Below are 15,743 nucleotides of genomic sequence, written 5' to 3' on the forward strand. Positions count from 1 at the left end.
CCGCAACTATTACTCATCAAGTGCACTATGAGTACCCCCGAGGGGGTGTTTGGTACATAGAAATAGAGACCGTGAAATGAAGAGAATTCAAGATTTAAGAAATAAATTATTTTATATTATCTAAAACTTCATTATTCTCCTGTATGCAGAGAAATTGAGAAAAATGAAATGAAAAGAGTCGTATTTATATATTTATTTATTTTATTTTTTTATATTTAACTTTTACGATTTAATTTTTGTTTATTTTTTATTTTATTTTTCTTACTATTATCTAATTTTTATAAATTTTCTATTATTCAAAATCTCATAAAAATATCATATCTAAATTATTACTAAAATAAATTATCAAACTAAAAATGTAACTAAAAATACAATAATATTTTTCTTACCTAATTTCTCATTTTATAATAATCGATGTATTTTTTTCAACAAGCACTATAGCATATTCTATTTATGCATTGTATATATATATATATTTTACGTTTTTCAATTGAATTCTTTATTTTAGCAAATTTTTTACTATCTGCAATTCCATTATCTACTATTATTTCTATACAATTCTATTCTCTCTACCAAACGCACTTTTTTTCAAATGGTCATCTAGACGATCGAGCAAGCTTAGCAGATTTACCATGATAGGACTTTCGCCCCTAGTAAATGTTTCTGTTAATTACCGTCGAAAAGGAATATTTGAATCCCTCACTTAACCTCTATTTTTTTCATAACCAACAACTATAAATATATACTCAGCTTTATTTTCATAACAAACTTTTACTCATTTGATACTCTTCATTTTTTTAGAAAAATATCACTATCAAATATATATATATATATTCTGACAAGATATTTAATCAAATACTATTTTTTTTTTTTAAATTTTCAAAATTTCAAAAATCTCTAAAAATTAATGTCTAAAGGAAGCCTATAACTCATAATAACTCAATAATACATATATACAAATATATATATATATATAATGCAACATCTGGAAGATATAAAGTAAAAAGAGCCTTACTTTTATGTTATTATTCAAATAATAAAGAAGATAGTCACACTCTAGAAGAATGGATTTTCTTTTTCTCTTGAAAAAAATAAAAATATATTGATTCGTATTGAATTATGAAGGAAGTGGAAAGGCTTTTAGATTAATTTAATAATCAAATTATTTATGCTATAGTTTGCCATATTATGTGATATATATTTTTAGTTTAGACATAATTTTTTGGAGTTGAGTTTTTTTTTTTTTTTTTTTTTTTGTTTTTAAAGAGTGAGAAATTATTAAAATTTAGTATTTCATGTGACTATTTTATGTTCTAAAAAATATATTTTTAGTTTAGACATAATTTGACTATTTTATGTTCTAAAAAATATAAACATTGCGCGCATGTATATATTATAACCAAATTGGTACTCTAGTTCAACAATTTTTTACTATGCTCAATATATTTTATTTTTTATAACGTGAAAATTCGACCACCACTCAATAATTACTTATATTTTATATGGCTTATCGTGTTATTCATATTTCTTTTATATATAATTCAATATCTCGAAAGTATCAACTTTATGCCCTATAATTCAACAACTCAATCCCACATTTCAATAATTGTTGATAATGGTTGTCGTTTTATTTAGCACAATATTTATTTTTCCCAGCTTTCAACTGCACATTAATTCAATCACATTCAATAATTTGCTACAATAATATATATACACACATATATATATGTATATATATATATATAGATCTTGTATCATATCCACGTGAATCCCATTGGGGTTTGGTGGGGATGGGGACCTAATTGTAAATGTGCATGATCTATGAATTTGATCCATCCTCCAGATCGATTACATTAGTTAATATATACATATACATATATATATATATATATACAAATAGCAAGTAGAACAATACGTATTTAGCAAATCTTTAAAGATATTATTGATTCACATATACGGCTGGCTATAAATAGAAGGGGTAATTCACACTCTTTCATTCACAACCAAACCCTAATAAATAATTCTTACAACCTACATTTTAATTTCTCCTCATAATGTCGGGAAATATCGAGGTTCCTATCACGCCGGTCGAGCCGAATTTCAGTAACATCAGTCGCAATGACTTTCCTCCCGACTTCCTCTTCGGGACCTCGACTGCAGCTTACCAGGCATGGCTATGGCGATCCCATTTCTCAATTGTTCTTCAGAGGAGTTTTAGGGTTTCGATGTTAATTATTATTATTATTTTTTAGGTTGAAGGGGGTGCGAGTGAAGGGGGGAGAGGCCCCAGCATGTGGGATGTCTTCGCCTTGGGGAGCCCTGGTTCACCTCTCTCTCTCTCTCTCTACATTTGTCTCTCTCTCTCTATTCATGTGTATGTATATGCTGATGATTTGTAATTGTGAGGGTTTCAGCTAAAATTCTTGATGGAACCAATGGCAATGTTTCTGTCGACATGTATCACAGATATGAGGTTCTGATCTTGCTCTCTCTCTCTCTCTCTATATATATATATATATGTATGTATATGTCTGACTTGCTTTAATATAATGTACAGGAGGACTTTAGAACAATGAAAGCAATGGGTTTGGATGCCTACAGATTTTCGATTTCATGGTCCAGAGTGTTGCCTCGTACGTAAATTTTAGTTAATGAGCTACATTTGTTGGACCAATCACAATCTTGGTTTAATTTTAGTCGAAGCTCATGTCTTTGTCATTTGATTAGAGGGAAGAATTAGCCTTGGAGTTAACCAAGAAGGAGTTGACTACTACAATAGAGTGATAGACTCCCTCATCGAAAAAGGTGTCCACACTAAAATATCTCTCTCTCTCTCTCTCTCTCTCAAAATATGAGTTAACCAAGAAGAATTTACTCGAAATATAACTACTGTAGATTTTCATTTCATAAGAAAAATTGTGGGTTCCAATTTATAAAAAAATATATATATACTTTATTCTCATCTTTTATCGAATTTATATATATATATATATATTTAATGTTCATAAAAAAAATATACACTTTTCATTTATACTAAATAATTCTTACAAATTCTTTAATTTCTATTATTCAACAATACACTTATTTGCAAATATACCACAAATAGGTAGTAGGTATACATTCAATTTATCAAAAACTTTCTTTCACTTCATTGACCTACTTTTATACTTTCGAAAAATACCTGTTTCAATTAACTAATATAATATTATATTTATTAAAATTCATATTATGTTCAGATAAATATAAATTTCGTGACTTTGCATTCATGTCCGACAAATATGTATAGGTATCACACCAAATGTTACTTTGTTTCACTGGGATCTTCCTCAGTTTTTGCAACAAGAGTATGGTGGCTTTTTGAGTGAAGAATTTGTGTAAGTTGTCCAACATAAAAACTTGTTTTCTTCATTACATTGTCATATATATAACAAATCGATTATAACCCTTTGTCCAATTTCAGGAAGGATTATGCAGACTATGTCGAATTTTGCTTTTGGAGATTTGGAGATAGGGTTAAGATGTGGGCTACTTTCAATGAACCATATATATTTTCCACCATGGGATATGTTTCTGGAAGTTATGCACCTAGTCGTCCTCAACCTATTTTCCCATATGACACTGAAGAAGACATTCTAAGCCATTCTAATTACAAACAAGAAGTCTACACTGTCGGAAGAAACTTGCTCCTAGGTCATGCCAAAGCTGTTGAAATTTACAGAACCAAATTTCAAGTAAACATTTTTTTTTTTTTTCAATCAACATAAACATAGTGATTTAATTTAATTTTTGTTTTTTTAAAGAAAAGATGTAAAAAGGACTTTTAACTATAACAGGAATTCCAGAAAGGTCAGATAGGAATTGTTCTTAGCAGCAACTGGAATGAGGCTTACTCTGATAAACCAGAAGATGTTGCAGCTAACCAAAGAGCAACTGACTTCCAAATTGGATGGTAATTAAATTTTAATTTCTCTAATTATAATTTTATATATATATATATATATATATATATGTATTTGTAAATTTTATATTATTGAATTAAATTGGTGTAGGTTTTTGGAGCCTGTGTTGGGGGGTCAGTACCCAGCATCGATGTTAGAACTTGTTTCTCCTGAGAATTTGAAGCCATTTACTGAAGAAGAATCGAAGATGCTTAAAGGGTCCATTGACTTTTTGGGATTAAACTATTACACATCCTACTATGTTGCTGACAATCCACACCCTGTCAACACAACTCCCTTCGATTTCGATCAGAAAATCGCAACTCTAAGTAATTAAGGATCCCAATTGATTATTGCCAACCCTATTATTTAATTACACTTTAGATGTGGAAAATTGACATAACTGTTTGTGTTTTTGATGCACTTTTCTCAGCTCAAAGAGATGGATGGAAGCCAATAGGTCCATTGGTAAGTCAACCCAATGCAGAAAAAATAAAAAAATATAAAATAAAAGAGGGCCTTTATTTAATGTTTTATATATAATTAATATAAAATCTATTTTTTAATTATTTACTTTATGATTTTATTTTTTTAATTTGTTCGGTTCTGTCTTCAAGAAAAATATATTACTTTTTTAATAAATATCATATTTAACATATTTAAATCAAAATTTAAACAATTAAATAAATTTTAGTTTATAGCATTTTTTAAGATTATACATATATTTATAAATCTTATTTTATATATTATATATTTTAAAACTATAAAATATGATTAGAATTTTAAGAAACTTACAAACATTCAAATTTTCAGTTTGCTTTTCTCATTTAAACCTTTTTAGATATGGAAAAAAAAACTATAAGCTTAAGAATAATTATATTTAGATAATTAGATTGAATATTAATAATTTCTTTTTATTAAATTAATAGGAACGAGTAATTATCTAAAACATAAAAATTTATACTTCCTTAATCGCAACTCAAAGTACCAATTTCTTTTTACCAATGATCTGTTGGGGAATTAAAGGATTAATTTGAAATTTGCAACTACTTCGATATATATCGATTTTATTATAACATATATATATATATGGCTTGATGCTTCAGGCTCCAGGTTCAGTTTGGCTCTACATAGTCCCATGGGGAATCCGCAGCCTGTTGAAATACATGAAGACTAAATACGAAAACGATACATACAACCTCCCAGTTATATACATCACTGAAAATGGTAACCAAATTCTACCTCTAATAACACCATATCCACAAACAAATATATATATATATATATATATAAATTCAATGGTATTTTCATATTTCGACATTTTTATAGGAGTGACTCAAGCGAATGACTTCAAGCTCACCGCCGAGGAGGCGTGCAAGGATCCATGGCGCGTGAATTATTACCGCGACCATATTGGAAATGTGCTCCTAGCACTCAGGGAGTAAGTTATCACTACAAATATTCATTTTTTATTACTCCATCCGTCATGTAAAATTATGCCCATTTGATCCAGCATGAGCTTAAGAAAAGTAAGTAAAAATAGAAACTTTTTTCTAAAAAAAACAAAAAACTAATACTACCTCTAAGCATCTCATTTATTTTTAATTATTAATTATTATATCTATATATAGTACAAATTAAGAAAAAAATGACTTATAATACTATTATAACGATATTTATGCAAAAAATTATACAAATATATAGATATTTTTAATAATTAAGTACAATAGCAAAAGGTAAATGGAACCCTTAGGACCGGACGGAGAGAGTACTTTTTACAAAAAAAAAATAAAAAGAAAGTAAAAATAAGTTTGAATGACAGAGAGAGTATCAAATAATTAATATCGACCTTAAGATTGTTGTTTAATTTAATTTGGCAATGATTGTATTCATGTAGGGATAAAGTTAATGTAAAGGGATATTTCGTATGGTCTTACTGCGACAACTACGAATGGAGTAGTGGATACACTATTAGAATGGGCATGATTTACGTCGACTATATGAACAATTTGAACCGTCACCCGAAACAATCAGCCCAGTGGTACGCCAAATTCCTGACCAAGAAAGAAGACAATGAAACAGCGACCGCGACATAACTTGCACTGCTATTTATGGGAGTGTAAGCTTTGGAATAGTTATCGCATTATCAGTACGTGTGTTTTTTTCGATTCTCTTGGATTGCGGAACCTTGTTTAAGTATCTTTGCATTTCTTTATGAGCTTCTAAGCTGTGTAATGAATAAGATTGTGAGTTATGTAATAAATAAGGAAGAATCACTTTCGTGTGAAGATCATTACTATTATTGCATTCCTTTAAATTTCCATTTTCTTTTATGTATGTAAAGTCCATAGCTAAAAATTGATCAAGGTGGATCATATGCTGAAACTATTAATTCAACAAAGCTGAATTTTAATCATAACTCTTGATTTAAAAATTATTAATATAAGATTAATAGTTTATATATATTTCAACATATGCTGACTTGTAATACAAGTCAACATAGTATATGATTCATATATATATGACAAGTATCCAATAATGTGCTTGAGTGGGAGAAACTAGAATGTCCTTGTTCGTAGGTTTTTGATAAAATTTTCATTGTTCATAATTTTTTTTTTTTTTTTTCTCAAAAGAAGATTAAATAAAATACTTATTATTTTTATTTTTTTATATGAAATTAAAATTTAATTTTATATCTAAAATATCAAATGAATATCATTTTATATCATATCAAATAATCATTTCAATTGAAAATTTCAAACACACTTCAGAACCTACAATCAACAAAATCTTAATTCTCATATAAGTGTCTTGCTCAAAAGACAAACATGCTCAAAACCAAACAAATCTTAATTATCTTATAAATGTTTTGCTCATAAGACAAACATCTGAATCAAAATCATAGTATATGTTATGAATATCTTATGTTCGAATGAATGTATTTTTCTAGTCTCTTCAGCGTACCACTGTCGGGTCTCAGCCAATAATTTGAACAACTTAGGGGTAAGGCACAAATACAATACACTTCTGAAATGCCTCGAGATCTCTCGAGGCTAGAATATGTTGCATATAGTTCAAGGTTACTCATGGAAGCATTTGTGATGTACAAAATCATAGGAATAAGAAAACATCCATCGTTCAAAATACTTTTTCACATACAATTATTTTAATTTTAATTAATTTTTTTATTTCAACATGATCTTTAACTTCCAACACTATCAAACAAACACTATCTACCCTTTTTTCTTGATTTATTATACTTATAGCGAGAATTAAACAACAATGTAAATAGTAGGGAGTTGGGGCCAAATTTAGCTCTTTTTGTTCATGAATAAAGTTGATTTTTGTTGACGAATGCTCAATATTAGGTGTTTTTTATTTGGAATTCAAAGCAAAATTAACACAATTCAATGTGCATATTTTTCAAAAATACTGATATTGTTATGAATTTGTTTCCGAATCTTTTGGATTTATCGAACAAATCTCATATACAAAATACGAATATGAATTAGCGGAAACGAATTATCGAATAAACCCAAATTATTATACTACCGAATCGAAACGAAACTAGAATTAATAAAAAGGCAATATTAAATTTCTGGAATTTAGAAATTAAACACAAACAAAACAGAACAGGCCCTAGGTGATTCTAGTGCGATTTCTCCTTGCGATTCCGGTGAATCTGTCCGGCGAGTTGGGAGGCCCTTCTTCTCTGTCGATGCGCGACTCGAACCTTGATGGTTCTACGGTTTGGTTTTGCTCGTTTATGCCTTCTTAGTTGTTCGCCGTATAATTTGCCTGCGATGTTGTTTAGGCTTAATTTCGCCAATGTTTCTTTAGATTAGAGTTCGGGTTTGTGAGTTAGTTGCGATTCCATGGCATGTCATTTGTGTCGGGGTCATGGATGTGTTTTCGATGTCGCTTTGTTCGATTTGAGGGTAAACTGAGTTTGAATAAATTCTGCTCCGTAGTAATAAAAATTGCTTTAAATTTTGTTCGATATCGATTTGATTTTGTAAGAATATAGCTTATTCGATCTTGGATTAGAACATAACAGTTTTTTTTTTTTTTACAAAATATTACATCAAAATATTATATATAAAATCAAAACCTAAGTCAATTTCAATCACAAAGTAAAACGAAACCAACCCATTGTTGTTAAAATAAATAAAATAATATTTCGATAACATTTGACTTTCTAACCTCTCGGAGAAATTGAAAAATTTTGAGATGTGTTTGTTTACGTTTATTATTACCATTTTCAATGACCGAGGGCCAAAAAAAAAAAAAAAATTGGATTCGGACAATTTCCATATAGTTTCATTTAAAGTACTAAAGTAATAATAGTCCAAAAAAACAAACAATTTGGTCTTGAAGACCACTGGTTCATCTCTCCCCACCTCCCTCTCTCTCCATTTTTCTGTATTCGTCTGTATGCATATGCTGATTATTTCTATCGAGGGTTAAAGATAAAGTTACTGGTGGATCCAATGGCAATGTTGCTGACACGTATCACAGATATGAGGTTCTGATGTTTCTCTCTCTCTCTCTCTCTATATATATATATATATGGTGGCGGCTTCAAATTCAGTACTCCGTTTAGCAGTACACATATAGCTAGCAAATAACACACGCTAATGTTAGTAACAACATATCATTTATATTAATATAATATAAGCACAACACATGAACTAACGACACACGTATAGCTAGCAAACAAGACACAGTAATATTACTGACAACACATCATTTATATTCATATAATATAAACACAACATATGAATTAACAACACATCATATAGTTTCATACAACACATGCAGCAGTTCATTTCAGCACATGATATACACGTATACAGCTAGCACACGTGTAATTATAAACAAACAATACATGTCATTATTACAAACTGCACGTGCTGTTTTTAATAAAAACTTGTACTGCTTGTGTATTTTGCGGGTGGTGATTTGAAAGCAAATCACGATACTGATTTTTCCAAATCGGCACCGTAAACTCGTGTGTTACTTTTAGTAAATGAGCTTCAGTTGTCAATCATAATCTTCCTTTTACTCTAAGCTTAAGTGTTTGTTGTTTGATGTTTATTTGTTAATTCAAGGGAAGAATCCTTGGAGTTAACCAGGAAGGAGTGATTTCTACAATAGAATGAAAGATTCCCTCCTCGACAATGTTGTCCAAACCAATGACGCAAATCTCTCTCTGTCTCTGTCTCTCTCTATATTATTATTCCTGAGCTAACTTTGCATCCATGTCCAATAAATTTATGTGCTTGATATCAAACCACTGATATCAAAAAACTTAATTAATTAATATATATGGCTTGATGCTTCAGGCTCCAGGTTCAATTTGGCTCTACAAAATCCCATGGGGAATCCGCAGCCTGTTGAAATACATGAAGACTAAATACGAAAACGATTCATACAACCTCCCAGTTATATACATCACTGAAAATGGTAACCAAATATATATATACATATATATCTATATAAATTCAATGGTATTTTCATATTTCGACATTTTTATAGGAGTGACTCAAGCGAATGACTTCAAGCTCACCGCCGAGGAGGCGTGCAAGGATCCATGGCGCGTGAATTATTGCCGCGACCATATTGGATATGTGCTCCTAGCAATCAATGAGTAAGTTATCACTACAAATATTCATTCTTTTTACTCCATCCGTCATGTAAAATTATGCCCATTTGATCGAGCACAAATTTTAATAAAAGTCGGTAAAAATAAAAAAAATTTCCTGAAAAATCAGAAGAATAATAATCCGTCCATCCGCCTCTAAGGTCACATTTACCTTTTGCGTCATTGTACTTAACATTAAAAATATCTTTATATTTGTATAATTTTTTGCACAAATGTCATTATAATAGTATTATAAGACATTAATAGAAGTATTTTTGTTCTTTTCTCTTAATTTGTACTACGTTTTTATATAATAATTAATATTCACAGATTAACACGCAAAAATTGAATGATACCCTTAAAGCCGGACGGAAATAGTACTTTTTACTAAAAAAAAAAATGAGAATAAATTTAGATGAAACCAAAAAAAAATGAAAATAAATATGGATGAGAGAGAGTATTAAATAATTAACGTCGACCCGAAGATTGGGGTTTAATTTAATTTGGCAATGGTTGCATTCATGTATAGGGATAAAGTTAATGTAAAGGGATATTTCGTATGGTCTTACTGCGACAACTACGAATGGAGTAGTGGATACACTATTAGAATGGGCATGATTTACGTCGACTATATGAACAATTTGAACCGTCACCCGTAACAATCAGCCCAGTGGTTCGCCACATTCCTGACCAAGAAAGAAGACAATGAAACAGCTACCGCGACATAACTTGCACTGCTATGTATGGGAGTGTAAGCTTTGGAATAATTATCGCATTATGGGTACGTGTGTTTTTTTCGATTCTCTTGCATCGCGGAACCTTGTTTAAGTATCTTTGCATCTCCTTATGAGCTTCTAATCTGTGTAATGAATAAGATTGTGAGTTATGTAGTAAATAAGGAATAATCACTATCGTGAAGATCATTACTATTGTTACCTTGCTTTAAGTTTCCGTTTTCTTATATGGTAAAATCCATAGCTAAATATTGATCAAGATAGATCATATTCTGAAACTATTAATTCAGCAAAGCTCAATTTTAATCATAACCCTTAATTTTCGTAACTCCTGATTTAAAAATTATTAATAAAAGTCAACATATGATCCAAAATTCAAAATTTATAGTATATAATTCATCAACATATGATTAAATTTTTACTGTTTATATTTTTTTTTCATAAAAAAAACATTAAATAAAATATTTATTATTGTTGTGTTCATTATCGTTGAACATGGCCGTGTTCATACTCACGTTCATGGTATGTTTTAAACACGGCTACATTCCTATTCATGTTCGGAATATAACCATATTTTTGTTTATATTTAAAATAAATTTGATTTATAATATTAAAAATATCAAATACTCTTTCTATCTTACTCCTATAGTTAGAGACATGGTATTTTTTTAACATAATTTAATATATTAATCTATAGTAGTTATAATATTCTTTTATATGTTTTTTGATCGGAATATAATATTCTTTTATTATTATTTTTTTATATAAGTGGTGTTGTGTTTAAATATTTTAAATATTATATCTCAATATAATATATATAATATGAATAATTTTGTAGAGAATAAATTTTAATATAATGTAATTAAATAACTAAAAAATATATTTATTTATCTATAATTAATATAGATATAAATATTTGTTTATTGAATAGAGATAGAAATAAAGATATTTTGAATGGATCTCATATATAAAAAATTTGAAATTTAATTAAATTAATTTATATTTATTAAGTATATGTAGGCATTAAAAATTACATATGTAAATTAAATTAAATTAAATATCATGTATGTTGGAAGAATATAAAATTTCAATAAAATAAATATATAGTTATTAATTATGCACATATGTTAATTTTGTACAATAAATATCAACAATTAATGAAAAAATCTGTTTAAAATGAAAGATACCGTACAAATATTATATGCATAAATAGAGGCATAATAAATTTGACATCAAAATAAATTAATCTTGTCAATAAAAGAAGCATATAAATTAATATCTTCCGAAAAAGACAATGATATAAAGATCTTGGCGAGAAAGGAAGGTGCACAATCAAATCCATCAAGAATGGAAAATATCTTATGAAAAATGAAAGATTATAAAATCTTCCTATTGGTCAATCAGTACGCGCCATGTGGAATCATTCAAAAAGGAAGCCGGGGTCACCCCTTCCCTATAAATAAGAGTCATGATAAATTCATTTGAGACACCGAAGTTACATCGAGAATTCAAGTAAATGGGTAAATCTCTAAACTCTCTCTATATTGTTCTTCATGTTCTTCGTGTCATTCGAAGCGTTTTTTGTCGAAAATCACTGATTTGGACAAATGATCCAATATTGGTTGATGAATCGATGGAGTTAACGTTCTTCGTCATATGCCCAAGCCGAATGAAGGATCAAAGCTCCAAAAGCCGTTGAAGGATTCGTCAAAGCCAATAAAGAGCTTCCCAAGTTCATCTCAAAGCTTCAAGGTGGTCGTCGCGTTCTTTGTCAAAAGCATCAACCAGGCCCTCTTTGATCCAAAAGTCAAAGGGACACGCCGCCAAAAGTGTAATGGAGTACCAAATCCACATTTTCAAAGATCAAAGCCGTGGATCGTCCAAAGAAGACACTAAATCCAAAGCCGACGATCGAATCACTCACACGGAGACCAAAACTCTCCAAAAGTTGTCAAAGCCAAACCAAATATCAAAGTCGTGGATCGTCCAAAGAAGCCATAAAATCCAAAGTCGATTATAAAATCGCTCATACGGATACCAAAACTCTTCAAATGACGGCAAAGTCAAATCAAAGATCAAAGCCGCGGATTGTCCAAAAAAGATATCAAATTCAAAGCTGACGATTGAATCACCCACACAAAGGCCAAAGCTCTCCAAATGGCAGCAAAGCTAAAACAAAGACCAAAGTCTCGGATCATCTAAAGAAGACATCAAATCCAAAGCCGATGATCAAATAGCCCATACGGAGATCAAAGCTCTCCAAAAAGCGGCAAAGCCAAACCAAAGATCAAAGCATCGGATCATCTAAAGAGGACATCAAATCCAAATCCGACGATCAAATCGCCCGTACGGAGACCAAAGCCCTCCAAAGACCGGCAAAGTCAAACCGAAGACCAAATCTCTTCGGATCAAAGAAACCATTGAAAACCAAGTTGAAAAATAAATCGACCCGAAAAGAGAATCAAATGACCCATTTAGAGAATATGACACGCTTTAAATCCAAACTAAATATAATTTGTACAAATTTTGTATTTAGTAAAAATGACATAATTTTTTGTCTACAGTATATTTAAGAAAAATAAGTTATTTATAGCTACAAAAAAAAAAGTAATTCCTTCATCATATGTCTATCTATCTGTTTACTTTTTATACGGAGTTTTAAAAGCATTAGTGTTGTATTGGAATATTGTATAAATAAAAGTAAAAAGACTAAACTACCTTTATTAAATTTGTGTCATATAAATATAATGATATTTGTGTAATATATTATAAATTAAAAAAAAAATATTTATAATATTAAATAGATTATACAATTATTAAATGTAAATATTTTGTTAGGAGACAAATCTAAATAAAAAAAAAAAATAGATAAATTGTCAATAACGGATTGAGTATAAAATACACTCTCATCAATATTTGACTGTTGATGGTTTAAAAAAAAATATAATAAAATAATAGCCCATTTTATACTTCTCTTGATGTATTACATTCATAAAAAGACAAAATATGGTCAATCAATATCACATGATTAAAGACAATCGTATTAAATGCCTTTTCATCACACAATTTAAATGTGTACTCTCTTCTTCACCTTTCAAATTCAAAAATAGTTTTTTTTTTTTCTTTTTTCTTTTTTCTTTTTTACTCCAAAGATATTTTTCTTTTTATTTTAACAAAAACAATCATATATTATTATCAAAAATATTTTTAAATTTTATCTAAATTACAAATATATTATAACATATACAATTATTTTATATATATAGTCAAATGATAAAAATATCAAAACGTTTACACATTTTCACTAAATAATAAATTATTATTATTTTTTAATCTATTATAAAATCTTAAAAAACTCGGAAAGAGTATTTTTATTTCTAAATAATCTTTAACACCCAAACACAATCAAACAAAATATTTTTCTTGGTTTTACTACACGAAACAATAAAATATAACATAAATAAATAAATAAATATTATGTTCATAGGGAATGAAACTACCAAGCAATTTCATGAACAAAATAAAAAATCGAAAGAATAAAAATAATACCATTATTATTATTATTATTATTTTTATTTAAGAGTAAACTGATTTTTTTAGTCCCATAATTGGATCCCTTACCTATCGCAAACTAGTTTCATAAGTGAAAATTTTTCGCTGTTTTAATCATCCGGCGCCGGAGACGCCCGCGTGGCTCGCCGGAGGTGACGTGTCCGCCAAATCAGCGACATCTGGCGGACACGTGGATTTTTTATTTTTTATTTCATTATTTTTAATGTAAAACAATCACATATATTAGGTGGCTATAACTGTATATGTAAAGAGTAATAATAATCATTAATAATGTAAAATATCATTTCATTTAAAATTTTAAACTAATATTAAAATATAATTTTTTTATTATATTACTATATTAATTTATCAACACGCCCTCTCACATGCAAATCAGTAACTGAATTTTACGCGTCACAAAAATCTTGTGAGGATGGTGGAACTCAAAAATGAGATTTGTTTGTTGACATATAATATGTAAATTAATGATATATATTTTTTTACTACTTTAAATTTTTAGTAAGATGATTATTTAACATATTCTCATATCATTTAACAAATAATAGAAAAGATATGATATCTTTCAATATATTATACTCTATTCGTCTTATATAATTTTTTTCTATTTTTTATTTTTGTCCGTCCTATATAATTTATTTATTTATTTTTTTTGAAAATATGATTATACACTTTAATCACATTTTAAATTTTATAATTTTTCTAATCTTAATTATAGCATGTAGTTATAATCTTAATTTATAATTATTTTTACTAAATATTTTACCTAAACTCTCGTGTCTACCGTAATAATCCCGAAATATATGGGACAGAGAAAATACACAAAATTGTATATTAAAAAGTACAACATACGAATCTTGTAATAATTGTATTTTGATTGGGGCCAATTCTACGACCAAAGCATTCCATAGTTTGTACTCCATCTGTCCCAAATATCCTGCAATATTTTTTTTTATCCCAAACTCACTGTAATATTTCTAAATTTAGAAATAATTAATAATATTTATATACATATATTAATATACATTTTACTTTATCTCATCACATCACTCAAATAAAAAAAATAAATAATCATTTTTCTCTCTAATCACATCATTTAATATCCAAATTATCTTAAATTACCATTCTTAATACTCTCTGTTGAACACACACAGTGTTTTTAATACGAAGATGAATCGAAGAAGGAAGATGATTTTTATTGCTGAAAACTGAAGCCTTTTTATATAGGCTGAGACTTACAACTGGTTCCTTAATACACGCAAAAGAAAAAATGAAACAACTGCTTCCTACATAATAGGACTAATAATAGAAAATATAACTGCATTGACTAGGCAATAAAAGAAACCAAAATGTTTTCCTGCATGCTGGTTTGTTATTCAATACTCCCCCTCAATACCAGCTTCAGTCCGTTTTACTAACCCAAGTTGTTGACGGAAGTTTTCCAATTTGTTGCTGCTTAATCCTTTTGTGAATAAGTCTGCAACTTGGTTTTCTGTCCCAATATGTTCCAGTTTAATCTCATCTTGTAAGACTTTTTCTCCGATAAAGTGGTAGTGCACCTCTACATGCTTAGTTCTTGCATGAAAAACTGGATTTTCGGCAAGACGTATTGCTGATAGGTTATCGCAATATAATAAGATATCATACTTGACTTGTTGATGCAGCTCTTTCAACAATTGCACAAGCCAAATGATTTCTTGAGCTGCCATAGTTGCTGCTCGATACTCCGCTTCTGTCGTCGATAATGACACAGTTGGTTGCCTTTTGCTACACCAAGATACAATTCCAGACCCAAACATGACAGCGTATCCAGTAGTTGAGCGTCGGGTATCGTGGTCTCCTGCATAATCAGCATCA

The 15,743-nt window shown here is 29.1% G+C and overlaps 1 protein-coding gene across 2 annotated transcripts; it reads left to right on the plus strand.

The window, feature by feature from the left end:
- Window positions 1-1,978: 1,978 nt before the first annotated feature.
- LOC127255550 (raucaffricine-O-beta-D-glucosidase-like) lies at window positions 1,979-10,265 on the plus strand. 2 transcript variants are annotated; one of them, XM_051281127.1, is made up of 13 exons: window positions 1,979-2,168; window positions 2,253-2,322; window positions 2,415-2,473; window positions 2,558-2,633; window positions 2,728-2,805; window positions 3,287-3,374; window positions 3,461-3,731; window positions 3,834-3,949; window positions 4,050-4,267; window positions 4,372-4,406; window positions 5,045-5,165; window positions 5,268-5,379; window positions 10,112-10,265. In XM_051281127.1, exons 1-13 carry the CDS (start codon window positions 2,055-2,057, stop codon window positions 10,239-10,241), a joined length of 1,488 nt encoding a protein of 495 aa, XP_051137084.1. In that variant the 5' UTR covers window positions 1,979-2,054; the 3' UTR covers window positions 10,242-10,265. The 2 variants fall into 2 exon arrangements, with proteins under 2 accessions (XP_051137084.1, XP_051137083.1); XM_051281126.1 differs by lacking the exon at window positions 10,112-10,265 and adding an exon at window positions 5,836-6,226 and having other exon boundaries at window positions 1,980-2,168.
- Window positions 10,266-15,743: the final 5,478 nt, after the last annotated feature.

This window comes from Andrographis paniculata, unplaced genomic scaffold (assembly GCF_009805555.1).
Source record: "Andrographis paniculata isolate CXL003 unplaced genomic scaffold, ASM980555v1 Contig54END, whole genome shotgun sequence".
Classification (NCBI taxonomy): Eukaryota; Viridiplantae; Streptophyta; class Magnoliopsida; order Lamiales; family Acanthaceae; genus Andrographis; species Andrographis paniculata.

What these genes read in the sequence shown, in the direction of transcription:
- LOC127255550 (XM_051281126.1), top strand. Translation starts at nt 2,055, where the DNA reads ATGTCGGGAAATATCGAGGTTCCTATCACGCCGGTCGAGCCGAATTTC. An exon ending in ACATGTATCACAGATATGAG is followed by an intron (nt 2,474 to 2,557) that starts GTTCTGATCTTG and finishes TATAATGTACAG; the next exon opens with GAGGACTTTAGAACAATGAA. An exon ending in ACTGACTTCCAAATTGGATG is followed by an intron (nt 3,950 to 4,049) that starts GTAATTAAATTT and finishes AAATTGGTGTAG; the next exon opens with GTTTTTGGAGCCTGTGTTGG.